At 42.6% G+C, this 15,252-nt stretch overlaps 1 protein-coding gene across 1 annotated transcript; it reads left to right on the forward strand.

The window, feature by feature from the left end:
* The first annotated feature begins 358 nt into the window (after positions 1-358).
* RND3 (Rho family GTPase 3) lies at positions 359-14,961 on the forward strand. The gene is made up of 5 exons (XM_030487976.1): positions 359-704; positions 805-892; positions 8,198-8,307; positions 9,828-9,962; positions 12,864-14,961. The coding sequence occupies exons 1-5, from the start codon at positions 555-557 to the stop codon at positions 13,113-13,115; spliced, it is 735 nt and encodes a 244-aa protein (XP_030343836.1). The 5' UTR covers positions 359-554; the 3' UTR covers positions 13,116-14,961.
* The last annotated feature ends 291 nt before the right edge of the window (positions 14,962-15,252 follow it).

Consider the following 15,252-nt stretch of genomic DNA (forward strand, 5'->3'; position numbering starts at 1 on the left):
CCACTCTTTACTCCACGCATTGTCCCACACCAGGCCTCTGAGAGGATGACACCGGCCTGCCGCCAGCACGGGCTCACCCCAGCCTTCGGCGGACGGCCCGCCCCGGTGGAGCCGGGAGGGCAGCGGGGACTACGGGGCTGCGGGGCTCCACGCGGAGCGGACGGCGGGCCAGCACCGCACCCCTCCGAGCGCCGCGCTCCTCGCTCCCGCTCGGGTCTGCGGCGCCACCCCTAGAGGGCGCGTTGCTCCGGCGGCCCGCCGGCAGCGAGCGGCGAGGGGGCGGGCCCCGCACCAGCAGCGGGCGGTGATTGGCGGATGCGAGGCTATAACTGAGGGCGGGCGGTGGGGGGACAAAGCAGTCAGCGCGGGACCGGCGTGAGGAGGCGAGTGCGGCGGCTCTGCCACCTCCGCTGGGGCGCTTGTTGTTGGGGTTTTTAATTGTTTTTAAGATTATTTTTACCTTTTCTGGGGGAACCGGGTGTGTGTGGTTTGTTTTGTTTTTTTTTTTTTTTTTCCTTTTGTTGTGGCCGGCCGGGGGACTTAAGCCGAGATCAATGAAGGAAAGAAGAGCGAGCCAGAAGTTATCGAGCAAGGCGGTGATGGATCCCAACCAGAACGTGAAGTGCAAGATCGTGGTGGTGGGGGACAGCCAGTGCGGCAAAACCGCGCTGCTACACGTTTTCGCCAAGGACTGCTTTCCCGAGGTGGGCCGGGGCGGACCGGGATCCGGGCGGGCTGTGGATGGGGCCGGGGCTCGGGCCAGGGGCGGTGGGCGCGGGCTGACTGTGCGGTGTCTCCCGGCAGAGCTACGTCCCGACTGTCTTCGAGAACTATACGGCCAGCTTTGAGATCGACACGCAGCGCATCGAGCTCAGCCTCTGGGACACCTCGGGTGAGCGCTCCCCCGGGGGCGAAGGCATCGGGGGGGATGTGTGTGTGTGGTAAATCGGTAAGGAGCGACAGCCCCCGTCGGTCGGGGGAGCTGGGGAGAGGGAGAGACCGTCCCTGTGGCCCCGCAGCCCCTCACCGCCGCGTTGTGGCGGGGGTGCTTATCTCCGGAGGCGAGCGGCAGCTGTGCGAGACGGGCGGCTGCTCCTCTGCTGTTCTGTTGTTTGTTTGTTTTAAAATCTGAGGTATACTTTAGCCATATACTTGGGGAGGGAAAAGGGTGTGGACAGCCCTCCATTAAGCGATTTGTCAGCATTGCAGGGGAAGGCAGGCAGGGCAGGGGTATGTGTTCCCACCTGCCTGAGTGGAAGGAGCTTATCCGAGGAGCTCCAAGGGGGTATCTTTCTTCCTCTGCCGCTGAGGTGCCCTGCTTTACCTATTAGAAGAGTGAAGAGGTGTTTATGTATGCTAATGGTAAATTACATCAGCTTGCATCGGAGTTCCTTGTGTCTTCTTGATGCCTGTTTGGATTTCTACAAGATACAGTACTTCTTTTTTCCCCTGCGATTTAGAGTCTTTAAAGCAAGGAAAGATAAGGGAGGTAGGCATCTCTGGCCCTCTGAGGATGCAGGGGAAACTGTCCTTTCTTACATATTAAGAGCAGTGGTTAAGGTCATCGTCATTCTTCCATTTGTACCTTCGGTGGCCATGTCAAAAACACTGGCTCACTTGCCTCAGAGGTTGAGGTTCATGGCACTTGGCTGTGTTAGATCTCATGGTAGGCCAGGAACAACTCTAGATCCTGCTGTCATTGATACTTGGACTAAGTTTGCTGCCAGTGCAGTGAGGGTGCACCCCTGAACTTGCCACCTTGGTGCTGGAGAGGAGCGTGGACAGCTAGCGAGTCTGCCGCTCAGTACCTCAGTGCACTGGAGGAGGTGGTCAGTGTGAAGGACGCTGTGAGCCATTAATGCAGGTGTGGATCAGCATTATTCTTCAGAATTCAGTGGAAAAAAGCTCAGGAACTTGACAGAGTTGCAAGCCTTTTCTTCTTTGGGGAAGTTGTGTAGGTAGCTTGTTAATGTTGAATTTGGATCTAGCAGTTCCTTCTAAATGTGGCAGCAGTCCTTTTACCAGCAACTAAAATGTTAGTCCCCCTTTAAAAAAAGGAGTTAAGGCAGAGAGTTGGCTTTTTCCTCTTGCTGTTCAGGAAATGATTCCAAATTCTTGCAACACGATTACTGGGAAAAGGCAGTCTTTGCGCCCACAACCAGTGTCAGCGTAGCTCTGAACTGACTTTTTTCTTCATCTTATGCCAAGTGAGACCTGCAGACTTCTAGAGTGTGTCTGGTTTGAGCTTTCATCCTGGTTACTGAGCTGGCTGTAGCAAACTATGGAGTAAGGGCTTATTAAAAATAAATAGCGACGTTATTTTGGAAAATTTTATCTTTAGCTATTAAAATAAAACAGGCTCGCAGGTTAAGTTGTTTGGCATGGGAAGTTTTGGAATCTGTATGTCAGGCTGGAGACACCCATGTAATGAAATATTCTGTAGCACTTACAAAGACACTGGAAGGAACATCCGCCAGCCTTTGCACATGCATGTCATCCTCTCAGGCCTGTCCTGGAACTAATAGAAAATTTGACTTGAGTCAGAAGCTTGAGATCAAGTGGCTGATTTGTCTGCAATCTGAAACTGAAGAGGAAATGCTTGACAGAGCCAATGCTTGGTCTTATAAAGTACTACTGTGGATCTTCTAGCTGTGGGACTCTGCGGATGAAGAATTATCTCTCTGTGAACAGCCCTTCTCACTGACTGCAGGAAGAAACACTACACAAACCCATTAACCCAATGCAAAATCACATCGCCAGATAAAAGACATCAGAAGATAAGATAGTGTTTTGGTATTATCTTAAATTCTTGGCAGTTTATTTTTTAGAAGTCTTTGTCCTAGTCCTCTGCTGAATTAGAATAAATGTCTTAATAACATTTTTAAAGCAGGACTAGATCTAGTTAACATAAAAATGTGACTGATTAACTGCCAAATACTAATGGAAGGCAATGTCCATTGCAACAGGGGTGAGGTAACAGCTCAAGTCATTTGAGGTACTTCAGTATCTCTTGGGGGAAGGGTAAGGGTGCTGTTTAGCTGAGTTTGATTGCAGTATGCTACAGCTATTTCAAGATGACTTGATCGGTATTTAGTATACATCTTTAACACTCTTTATTTTCTAAGTGGGAGAATGCAATGGGCTGCCTTGCAAATTAGTTCCTAACTTAAGTTAATGTCATTTTTTGCATTGAATCATTTGGAAGGAAGGTACTGCCACTTGGAACAGTTTTTTGCTTACTGAGAAAATGGGAAAAGCTGAAGGCATTGTTTAAAATAGTCTTGTGTTAGAGTGAGAACAGGCCTTGCTGTCATGGTTTTCATTTACAATCCTTTATATAATAATGATGTGCTTTTTACTAGAGAACTCTTAAATACAAAATGGAGAGAGTCATGCAATTGATAGAACATTTTAAAAGTAGCTCTAAATTTACTGAGAAGTTTTTATTGTATCTTGGATATGCCGCTAGGAATATGGGACAAAACACTCTTGTAAGAGTGGAGTGGGAAGATTCATTATTCAGATATTTTTCTGGTACTGTCTAGTTCTGCAAGTCATTGTAAGGATTTAAATTAGCCACAGCGTTAAGGAAAGCACTTACCAACTTGAATTTCAATTGGTTTTTGGGCTGCCAACCCTTCTTTCAAAGCAGGAATGTCTGGTTGCAGTCTAGCTACACCATAAAGTATTCCACTCTGTGGTAACATAGTATGGCAGTCTTGAGCTGTTTGGGAGCTGTGCGCTTGTTTTGCTAGGTAAAGTATTAGAAGTTTCTTCAGGTTAAAGCTTCATCTTGTACTCTCATGGACACTGTGAAGAGCATTCCTGTATTAGGCATCTTTGTCTACCATAGGCATGGTCTAATGCGTATTTACTGAGCTTTTGGCTTCTTCCATTTAAAGTGACTGCTTTGGTATTTGTTTCCTGCCAGTACAGCAGCAGCTGTGGCATAGAAATTACATACCATTAATTAGGTATACATACCTGTGTCTCCCTAAAATATTTTAGGGGGTTTTATTGGTTGAACTATGGAAACTGTACTGGATACACCAATAAAATAATTCTCAGCGGGGCCATAAATACTTATACATTGCTGGGGATTAGCATATATTTAAATCCATAAGGAAGGGCCTTAGAGCATTAAATCGAGTTAGCTTTACTGTGATTTGAAATTGTACAATGTATTCAGTGTCCATATAGAAACATAACATTAATTATAAAGTTTCGTGCTGAAATCATGCAGAAACTATGCTGAAATCATGCTGAAATTATGATGAAACATTCAGAAATTAAAGTTACTATTTCTTCAAATTCTCTTGCAATAAGCATTGTAAAGGAAATGTCAAATTTCTGTCTTTGCCTTCCACTTGCAAGTTTGCTGTACCTAGCCATTTGATAATTTTTTTTTTTTTTTTTTTTTTTTTTTTTTTTTTTTTTTAACTTTCATGCCAGAGTAACAGTAACTAGTCTTTAGTTGTTGGGGTTTTTTCCCTTTGTAGGGGAAATAGAATAGGTAATTGGGAATGCCAAGTTGCCTGCTGAAGTCCTGTTTTCTGTTTGAGGTGCAGAAATGTAAACACTCAAAAGGCTATGAATATTGTGATATTCGTGTGCTTGGAGGTGACGTGTTCTATGATGCTCAGTATACAAATCACCGGCATTTTCTTGGAAACAGCCAAGGTGGATTTTGAAGGAGGGAAGCCATCAGCAGTGAATCAGCTACTTAGAGCAGCCACTACAGTATTTGATGTGTTTTCTATGTAGCTGATAATTAGTGAGCCCAAGGGTTTGAGAGTGAGAACACTGCTGTTCATCTGTTGTTCTTTCAGTTGACTGGAGTCCAAAAGGCCACGAAGAATGCCTGGTGGCTGCTTGGTGGTGTGTAAATAGTAGTCTTGCCTGTTACTGAGCACCACTTCCCGTAGGGCCCACCAGCAAGCAGAGGCTGTGAGCAGTGCGGTGAGCAGGAGCTGCCCAGGTTCATGTCCATAGGTGTGGGATGTGGGGCTGAAACTCCCGCTTGGAATGGGTGGTGGCTTTGGATCTTGCAGACAAATAGGGCTTCTGTGTGATCTAGTGTCTTAAGAGTGGTACTAAGCCATCAAAAAATTAGGTATGCTTTAACTTTCAACAACGTAATTCTATTATTTATCAAGATAACATGTAAGCCTGAGCTTGGTATACTTTTGTAGACCAAACCCAACCATATTGCTGGAGAGGGCTTTATTTCAGTTTAAAAGTTGAACATATGTTGTACTTTGAATGAAACATAAGATTTTAAAAGTAGATCATTCTTAATGTTTAAATTCTTTTGGCTTTAAGGTGCCAAACAGATTAAAAAAGGGGGATTGCAGCTGGAATATTTTTCTGTCACAAAGATGACCTTCAGTGTTGTCAGCAATTCCTTAATAAAATTGAAAAATCATCCTTGTCCTTGACAAAAAATATCTTATTTTGTAGGAACAGAATCACAAACCACAAATAAGCTTGCTTTCCCCCTCCCCTCCCCCCCCCCCCCCACATACCATTGCTGTAGCTCTACATTCTCCTTTTGTTTTCTAGGGTTGGCATGGCTTCAAATCTGCAGACTAACTTGAAAAAGAGTGAACAGCCATACTGGGCTGTGCTCAAGTTGTCTGTTCAGACTTGAGCCTCATTCCTGGGATTCCTGGCTTCTGAGGGTTTCTCTGGGCTAAACGATGAAATGAATGGGCTCGCACAGTGAGGGCTGTAGCACCTCTTTATTTGCCCAGTAATAAAGGTTCAGTTATTGCTGCTGAATGAGACCAGGAAATTTTCTTTGTTGATACTGCAGCCCAAGTAGTTTAAATGGTTCCCATTTGTTCTGCCACACACTACCCTGAAGAAAAGGTGGTGTCAAATATTCCTCCTAGCTTGCATCTGAGTAGGTGGACTGCCAGTAAAAGTGCACTTACTCTAGCTCAGCATCTTTAACATGAGAGATTCAGAAGGAAAATTTAAAAAGAAAAACCCTCAAAACAAACACAGCTACAGCTGATACAGTAGAAAGGAGTCTCTGGGCTGGAGGTGGTGACTGTATGTATACATAAATAGGTGCTGATGGACATATATGGTGTCTTGTATCCCTGAAGACTGGTGAGTGAGAAGATAGGTATGTGTCTAAGGAATTAGTTTCTGGGTGAGGCTTTTTTGAGACTCCTTTCTAGCCAGCAACCATTTGGCCAAGCATTAATCTTCAATCCTGCCCTTACTTGCTGGAGCTCGGCAGGGAGATGTGCTAGCCAGGCAGTGGCTCTCACCAGCACACAGGCTGGTGGCTGGGCAGCAGTCTGTGCTGTGGCCAGTTACAGGCTGCAGAGCAGTGCAGGTGGCTAGTTAACGGCATGCTGCTCTGCAGTTCATCTGGCCAGGGCAAATAACTTGCCCTGGGGCTCTGGGATAAATAACTTGGCCCTGGGGCTGCAGGATGGAGGCACTGTAATAGCAGTGCTGGAGATAGCTGGGGAATAATTAGTAGTGGAAAATGCTTATTGGTAATCACTGCAAGCAAAGCTGAGCTCAAATGAATAGTTAACTAGCGGTCAGCTCAGTCAGCTTGCTTAGACTTCTTTCTAACATGTCATTTACTGCTGAAGACAGCTAACTTGTTTTTTGAAGAGCAGTTTTTGACAGCTGCCTCTTTGTTAGATTGACATCATTTATGAAGATGAGCGTTTGAATAAAATAGTCTCATTCAACAAATTACCTTCTGCTACCTAGTTTGGTAATGCTTCATTCCCCATGTGTTACTCTTCATTTCAAAAACAACATTCCTGGGATTCTTGACTCCTTTCTTCCAGTATAAGCTGTCCAACCAAAGTCATCTGCGATACGTTCACACCATTCCCTGCTCTGCTTTGTGCAACAGCATGAGCTGTCTGTCAGTTAAAAACTTGAGGAATTTCTCTAATCCAGTTAATAGTCTGCTCAGCCTCTGAGGCCTTACAGCCAATTAGTTCTAGATATTTGGAAAATTGGTGGTATAATTAGCTGATAACCCCAAAACTCTTGAAAGCTGTATCCGTGTTGCATGTTTGATGCTGTATTTTAGGTTCATGAGAAAAATACAGAAATAGGAATGTATGACTAAGAAAATTAATTTTAAGTTGCAGGCATGCATTTTAAAGCCTAAGCCCTTAACCTGTTGGACCACTTAACTGTTTAAGTACCCTTCTAAATCAGAAATGCATTCTTCTTAGTAAGCAAAGCTTCATCAGAGTTAGGACCAAACCAAATGTGGCTAAATGACTGGCACTTCCTAGAAAAAGGAAGATTTTTTTTTTTCCCCCTAATCTGGTAACCAGATTCATCAGATGATAAAGGGAGATTTCTGACTCTGGAGATGTAGCTGCAACTCCACACAACATGACAGTTCTGGAAAAAAAAACAGCTCTGTAAGTAAAGCATGCACAAAGTCAGTATTGGACCTATTTATGTTCCATCAGATTACTAGATTTGCTTTGATCTCATTGATAAAAATTCATTTTATGGGCTAAACATAAACATTTATTGCTAGTATATATTGGTTTACAGATTGATGAGGCTTTTTATGACAGTTAACTTGCATGCCTGCATACAGGACTGGGATTCTTTCCTGCCGAAGTACTGCAACAGATGCTTTAATTTGAAGCAAGAGTTTCTTCTAAAAATTGCTGATACCTGTGACAATTAAAGATGCTTTTTGCACTTGGAACTATTTGTTTTAAATTATATTTAGAAGACTCAAAACTGATTTGTTTCAAAACTCCCTAAATTTTTTCCATGAAAGCGCAACTGTGACTAATATGCTTTGAAGAAGCCTTTTGGAGGTTAAGGGTTTGTTCTCAAGGTCAAATCCCCACAGGTTAATGCTGGGACTTTAAACTTGGGCTGACCCAATTTCTCTTTTTTTGTTATTGGGGGCATCACAAGGTTTTGGTTGGAGATGGATCACTGGGGTGCCATCACTCTTAATTACTTCAGAAAGCCATGCTTTTGTAGGTGAGAAACAAAAGGAAAGTGGGGAAATGAGCAACTGCAACGAGTGTTTTGGGAATACAGTGCTATTGGAGAAAAGATGGTAGCTAGATGCTATTACAGAGCTTCACTAAACCTTTCTAAACTTTCTGAATAAGCTTGAATGACTGCAGAAAGTGAAAAATCTAAACTTACAAAACTGGTGTTTGCTTCCCTGCAGGGTCTCCTTATTACGACAATGTCCGCCCGCTCTCCTATCCAGATTCTGATGCTGTCCTGATTTGCTTTGACATCAGTCGGCCAGAAACCCTTGACAGTGTGCTAAAAAAGGCAAGTGTTTGAGAAACATTTGAGTACAGAACTGTATGAGTAGCTTGTCCTTAAATCTCTGAAGAGTGGTGCTGTTTCGTACATTGGAAACTTCAGTTTGTTTCTTTTAATGCAGAGATGACAGGACTGTGCTGTGCACTGCTGGAATGAGATAATTTGTTTGAAAGGGATGAATGTTAGTTGAAAACAAAAACTCTCTCCCTAACGGACACTCAGGGGTGAAGTAAATTCTCATTCCTCAGCCCTTAGACACTAGTGAATTGTTTAGGGTGGTGTGAGGTGCAACACTGGGTGCAGCAAGAAATTGTCTCTCACATTATGTTCATGTAACAGGCAGGGTTGAGAAACTTTGCCATGTTGCAAAGATGGCTAAGATGTGCCTGCCAAGTGTTTGGACATTTGCCATGGCTTTACATCATTTCTCAGCCTGAAGTTAGAAAGAGCCAGTGACAAATGCCTCTGGAAGCCACCAGAAGACCTAACAGTGGCATAGAAATGCAATCATGTGCCAGAGTTCAGATTTTTTTCACAAGCTCAGTGATCCAAGATTCAGCACCAGACTTTCCCTGAGTTAAAACATTGAATTTTGATAATCATGCTCTGTTTGCAAAGTGGTTGTGGTCCTCTCCTTGGTCACTGAGCATGACTCAACTTTGCAGTATTGTCTTTAAGGTTTAATGACCTGAAGTTCCATTTTTTTTTCGTACCTGGGGCCAGTGATTCTTGTGTCACTGGGGATCAGGTGGCACACAATGCTTGAATAGGCTACAGAAAATACTGAAGACTTTTCTCCAGCTACTAACTGTGCCAGCAAGCATCTAGAACTGTCTTTTTCTTCTCTGTCCCTGATAATGTTGTTTACTATACTGTTGCTTAATTCTGTAAGAGATTTTTCTTAATGTGTTTTAAGCTCAAATGATATTTTTAGGTTTTAGGGATTGTATGAACTGTTCAAATTATGCTGGGAAACTTTTGGCTTTCTTGTGTTCTCAAAATAACAGTGTAGAAGAGAGGAAACCCAAGGAAAGTATCACAGAAACTGAACCCTTGAGAGATTTGTGTTAGTTTTAGGTGTGAGGATGTAGCCACGAGCTAGTATATAGCAGTGTTCATTTTGCATACAAGGCCTGCCTCTAGTTCTGTCTAGAGGAGCCATTGAATGTGGTGGCACCAGGTTTCATTGGTTCCTGTCTGCCCATGGCAATGGGTGGGTGTTTCCTGCTTTGAGGAGTGACAGATATCCAAACCTTTACTCATTCAGGCAAACAATCTCAATTCATTCCCTCTTGATTAGTATGTCAGTGGAATTAATGAGTGTACGAGATTGTAAGATTTCATCCTTGACCAGATTCTGCTGGAACTAATACCATAAGAAATTAGCTTGAAGGTAGATGCAACTATTATGTAAGAATATTTCCACATAAAATGTCAAGATTTGTTAAACTTCATCTTGTATCCATTGCTGCTTTGGATTTAAACATTCAAGTACTCGAGTGTAATAACAACCTAAAATTTTACAGTGGAAAGGTGAAATCCAGGAGTTTTGCCCAAACACCAAAATGCTTTTGGTTGGTTGCAAGTCAGATCTACGCACAGATGTAAGCACACTAGTGGAACTTTCCAACCACAGGCAGACACCTGTGTCCTACGATCAGGTATGTGCCATGTCCTGCTTTGTATTTAAGGGCGGAAGATAAGACTCTTTTCAATCATTGCAGCCATCTTTAGGAATAACTTCTTCATGTTGTTTATACAAGTGCATCCTTGAAGGCAGATGTGCACTCTGCTAGTAGATGGAGGTGAACTTGAAAGCTGTTACAAGTAAAGGCAAAGTCTGTTCCATAAACTGGATGCAGCAGAAAATCATGCCGCTCCACAATGTGTGCTTTAAGCATCATAAGATGGTAGCCTTGTTACTTGCAAAGAGCCTTTTCAGTTAAGTTCAGTTAGGTTTTAAGTTAATTGAAAATAAACTTACTGCTTTTCTGGGCCAAAACAGTAACTGAGAGGTGTTTATATACTAACAAATTGGTGAAATCATTGTATTTAGACTTTAGATTTGAATGTCATTCATTTGACTTTAGCATTGGGACAGACAAGTATTACATATAATCTGTCCCCTTTATAATCTTGTTGGTTTAAAACACCTGTGAAGGCACCTTGCAGCTCCCTCTGAAGGTGACAGCAAATCCAGAAAGCATCTTAATTCTTGGCAGCTGTTCTCTGCTGCTGCTGGGGAAGTGAGAAGTTTGGAGACAGGCATCAGAGGATAGAGAGACTGAGGTGAAAGGGAAAGGAATCAGGCTGTGGGAGAGCAGGAGGTAGAGAACAGGGGAAAACTTGATTCTAAGGTAAACTTCCCCTTCTTACTTACATGTGTCTATCATGTGTTGCAGGTGAATCACAATGATGCTTTCAGATATACCCTACAGGCTGTAAGAGTGAGAATGGTACTTCCAGAAGTAACTTTAGCTAGTGTGTATATCTTATGCTGTCGACTGATTTTTGGTGTTTTATCCACAACCTCAGGTTTTCCTAACCAACAGCACCTAATATGTGATTGCTAATAATGCAGTCTCCTACAGCACGTTTAAATTGGAAAACACAAAGATACCATAAACTGAGTATCTTGATTAAAATATAACACGGAGTGTTCTACTGTGATGGCTTATGCTGCTTATGGCATTTTTCTACACTTCACTCAGTAAACATCTCTCTATCTCAAACAATTTCATGTGGAACTAAGTGCCAGGGGTTTTTACCTCAGTGTAAAACAATTCAGAAGTGTCCTTAAATCCTGCTTGTTGCAGGAGATGTCATCCCAGTTACAAGCTACCACTGTTGCGTGTGTGTATTAATGTTCAGCCTTGGAGCTATAAGGAAATACTGTCTGACACTTATTACATATACAACTTCATATATTATATTTTTTGAAGTACTTAAGTAAAATCGCCAAGACTTCCACAGATAGTGATCAAAAATCTACTGTCAGGTGGATTTGTCTCCTGGGCTTGAAGATTCACATCTCTTCTGGTGTCATAGCTTAGCCTGTACCCCTTAGGAACAGGAGTCAGCTGAAGACAAAGGGCTAAGCCAAAAGCTGTTGCTTGACAGCCAAGAGGAAAATTGTAGGTCTTACAGGGAGGCCCATACTTCAGTGAACTCCCATAATTTCATCTGTTTTCTGTATAAGCAACAGCTTAAACTGAGCATTGGAGGTAACTCTTGTGGTTGCCAAATTCTTGGTGGCATGAACCAACCCACTGCTTTCCTGCACTAGTTTAGGGAAGGGTTCTCTGAGGTCGAGATACACAGCTTCTTTTTAAATCCCTCGCCTTGCTAAGTTGTCATGGGATCAAAGAGCTTGGTGGGGCTTTCCTCATTCCTCTTAACTTCATAAGGAAGCACTGGGAGGATAAAGCCAGTGGATGGTGACACTCTGCCTCCAGTATGCTAGGCAGTTTCCGGTCAGCTACACCCGAGCAAACATTTCTGAGGCTCTAAGGTACAGGCAAGGCTTGGGTAGTAGGAGTTAAGATGTTTAACCATGGGGAGGCTCGTCCTGCAGACTAATACTCCTTTATCAGCCATTCCAACTTAAAATTGATAAGATGGCTGCATCGCTGCCATGCAAATAGTGCATACTGAAGACATGGGTCCAAATAGATTAGAGCAAAGAGGTGGGGTTGGATTGACTTGTGCCTCTATCTTAGGCTCATGACTGTGTGAGGAGTGGCACATCAAGGATGTGGTTGGATTTCATAACTTAATAAAAAGATTAATTCCTCGGAAGTAAAATTCCATTGAAATAACTCAGTTTTTCCACACAATGCTGTATTGTCTTCCAGTAGCAAAATCCACAACACGATACCATGGTATTGTCATTTACCAGAGTCATGTGTTGTTTTCTTTGTGCTGCTGGAACAAATAGCCCTGCTTTGACTGTCAATTCACTTAAAATCAAAAAGAAGGGTTCATGTAACCATGTTCCTTTTCCCCCTGTTCTCTAGCTACAAGTTGATGTAACTATCCCTGACTCAGAAACCCACTGCACATTTCCCTGTGAACTTTGACCCCTTCATGGAGATGTAACATGGGCTCCACTCCAGGTCAGGGGCACTCTGGCTAGCCCTTGAAGCAGTCAGAATACACTTTTTCTTTGGAGACAGCAGGTTTAAATCTGGACGGTGCCAGGTTCAGACCTTTCCCAATGAGCACGTGGTTCATGGATGGAAGTTAACGTGTAAGGGTGAAATTGCTATAAGTAGGTCCTCCTCCTATTTTTCTGGCTTTCTGCAGTTGTTTGCAGGTCATTGAGCTTATCTTCTCTCTTCCAGCTTGTATTTATCAACATAGGAGATAATGCTTGGATACTTATTTAAAGCATCTTGGAACCAAAGCTCTGTTTATTTTGCAAAATCAGCTGCTGGCTGTAGTGGCGGAGCTTTAGCTTTGTATTCACTGTGTATGGAAAACAGCACTGAAAAGTAATCGTATGGTTTGCTTTGGCTCTCTGTGGAAACTTGGTATTGATTGCATGTTCTTTTTTCCCTTAGGGTGCAAATATGGCCAAACAGATTGGAGCAGCTACATATATTGAATGCTCAGCCTTACAGTCAGAAAACAGTGTCAGAGACATTTTTCATGTTGCCACCTTGGCGTGTGTGAATAAAACAAATAAAAACGTTAAACGAAACAAATCGCAGAGGGCAACAAAGCGGATTTCACACATGCCTGGCAGGCCAGAACTTTCCACAGTGGCGACGGACTTGCGAAAGGACAAAGCAAAGAGTTGCACGGTGATGTGAAGGACCTTGATTTCCTGGAGAAGGAGGAAGAGAGCATCTGGGAGGGGTGGAGGCTCAATGAAGTATACAGCCACATGGTATTTAATGAGGGCTTATGCCAGTGCTTTAATGGAGACTTCACCTCTTTTGTGAGACTGTACTTAGGAACTGAGCAGCAAGAGGAAATGGCTGTAAACAAGGTGGCATCAGGAAATGATTCATTGAAGAAAATGCCAAAAAAAAACCCCAAAAGGGAAAATGTTTGAATGTGCTGAGAAGAGAGGGCGAATGGGAAAATAACACTGCGAAGGACAGATGTCATTGTCAGTGCTTGTTTCTTTTATTAACGCTCTACTCCTGGATGCTACCACTTTGATTTCATTAAAATAATACTTTAATTTTTTTTTAAAGAAGACATTATTAATATGCCCTTGTTATTAAGGATCTATCCCTGTGACCTTATAGTTGGTTTTCCAAAGGATATGATCTAATTTTTTAGTAGCTGATTGTTAAAATGGAGAGTATGCCGAGGCCTGTGCGTCACCTAGAGGAAAACACTATATGTGAGAAGTCTGGAGTTTTGCCTTCCCAAAACAGCAGCGCAATCTGCACTTGAGCACGTTGGTAATGAAGACAACCGTTTGAGATTTCCCAGTATTATAGGTGTCCTCACACTGTGGAAATTAAAATGGATCAAATTGGGATGTGGGGGTAAACTACCTGCCTGTTGTAGGACTCTGACTTTACATTCCTCCCTGTGATTGTAACTTAGAGTGGAAATGGTCTCCGGTTCTGGTGTACTGTGTGGGTATGTTGCTGTAGGTTCAAATGAAAGGTGCTAAGAGCTATGATGACAAATGATCTTTAGTTTTACAACCATGATAATTTGTTAAGCCTTACTGCCCACCTGGGGAAGCCCTGAGGCTCCTTTTCTTCTGGTGGAAGTTGGAGAGCCAGGTGAATCCCAGGATCTAGCCCTCTGTAAATGTTACAGAGAAGTGCTGTGCTGTGATGTGGTTCACTGCAATTATCTTTGCAAAAAAACCCAAGAATCTGCAAATGAGCCAGCAGAGCCAGGTTATCTTTTGTGATGCTCTTGTTTTTGGGGCAGCCATCTCTCGCTGCAGACTGCGTTTGCTTGTGGTGAGGAAATGGGGTCTGAAGAACTGTGACGCCTTAAGGGGTCCCCAGTGGAAACTGGATACTGCCTTAGTCTTTAAGATTAATAGATATGTATCCAGGCAACAATCATGAAACATCGGTGAACCGGTTAAGTCAAATTCCTTTTTGCTTACTGAATACTATTGTTACATTATAAACGGGCCTTTAAAATTATTTGCAAGCTGCTTACTGACTGACTTAACTTCATAGCTTCTCTCAAAAGAAGGATACTGTAAGCTCTAACCGGTGTGGTTATCTCTTGTTGAGGACAAGCATTTTGTTCCCAAGGGTAATGCTTCATTTTTGAAGTGTTAAAGCTGTGTTCATGTTAACTTGCGCAAAGGTAAAGGGTTACCATAACTAAAATTCAGTTCTGTGTGTTCCCGGCGCTTTGTTTCATCTGATAAAAGAAGAAAAAAAACCACAAAACCCATTCCGATTATTTCCCAGAAAAAGACATTTTTACCACCACGATAAGCTTTTGACTGATACAACAGTGCGCTTAGGGCAGTATTACAAAATAGCTGGTAAGTGCTTTCTGTATTTAAATATTGTGGAAAAAAATAAGTTATAACTGTTAAAGCAGGACATTCATTACTTTTTTTTTAATTGTTGAAGTCACTTTGTATGTTTGGTTAATGTTTCTGCAGTATTTATTAAAATACCATTTTTTTTCTTTGAATTAAAAAAAAATGATTGACTTGTAGTGGAAATGGCCTTTGTCTGTTAGTTCATTAATACTTGTGTGTTTTGGACATAATTGTATTGAGCTACAGGCCAGGCATTGCTGGGAATTGGGATTTGGTTTTAATAGAAATCAATCTTACACTTGCAACAGCCCTTTGGGTTCTCTTGCATTATATTTAAGTACATGGTGTGGGTTTCTGAGTTATGTTTCCCAAAAATGACAGATGCAGAGAAGACTGGAGCAAGCAAACGTGAAGTTTGGTTTGCTTTGCCTCTGAAGCATTGAATACTGCTTTTGAAAAGGTTTCAT

Source organism: Strigops habroptila, chromosome 5 (assembly GCF_004027225.2).
Source record: "Strigops habroptila isolate Jane chromosome 5, bStrHab1.2.pri, whole genome shotgun sequence".
NCBI classification, from domain to species: Eukaryota; Metazoa; Chordata; class Aves; order Psittaciformes; family Psittacidae; genus Strigops; species Strigops habroptila.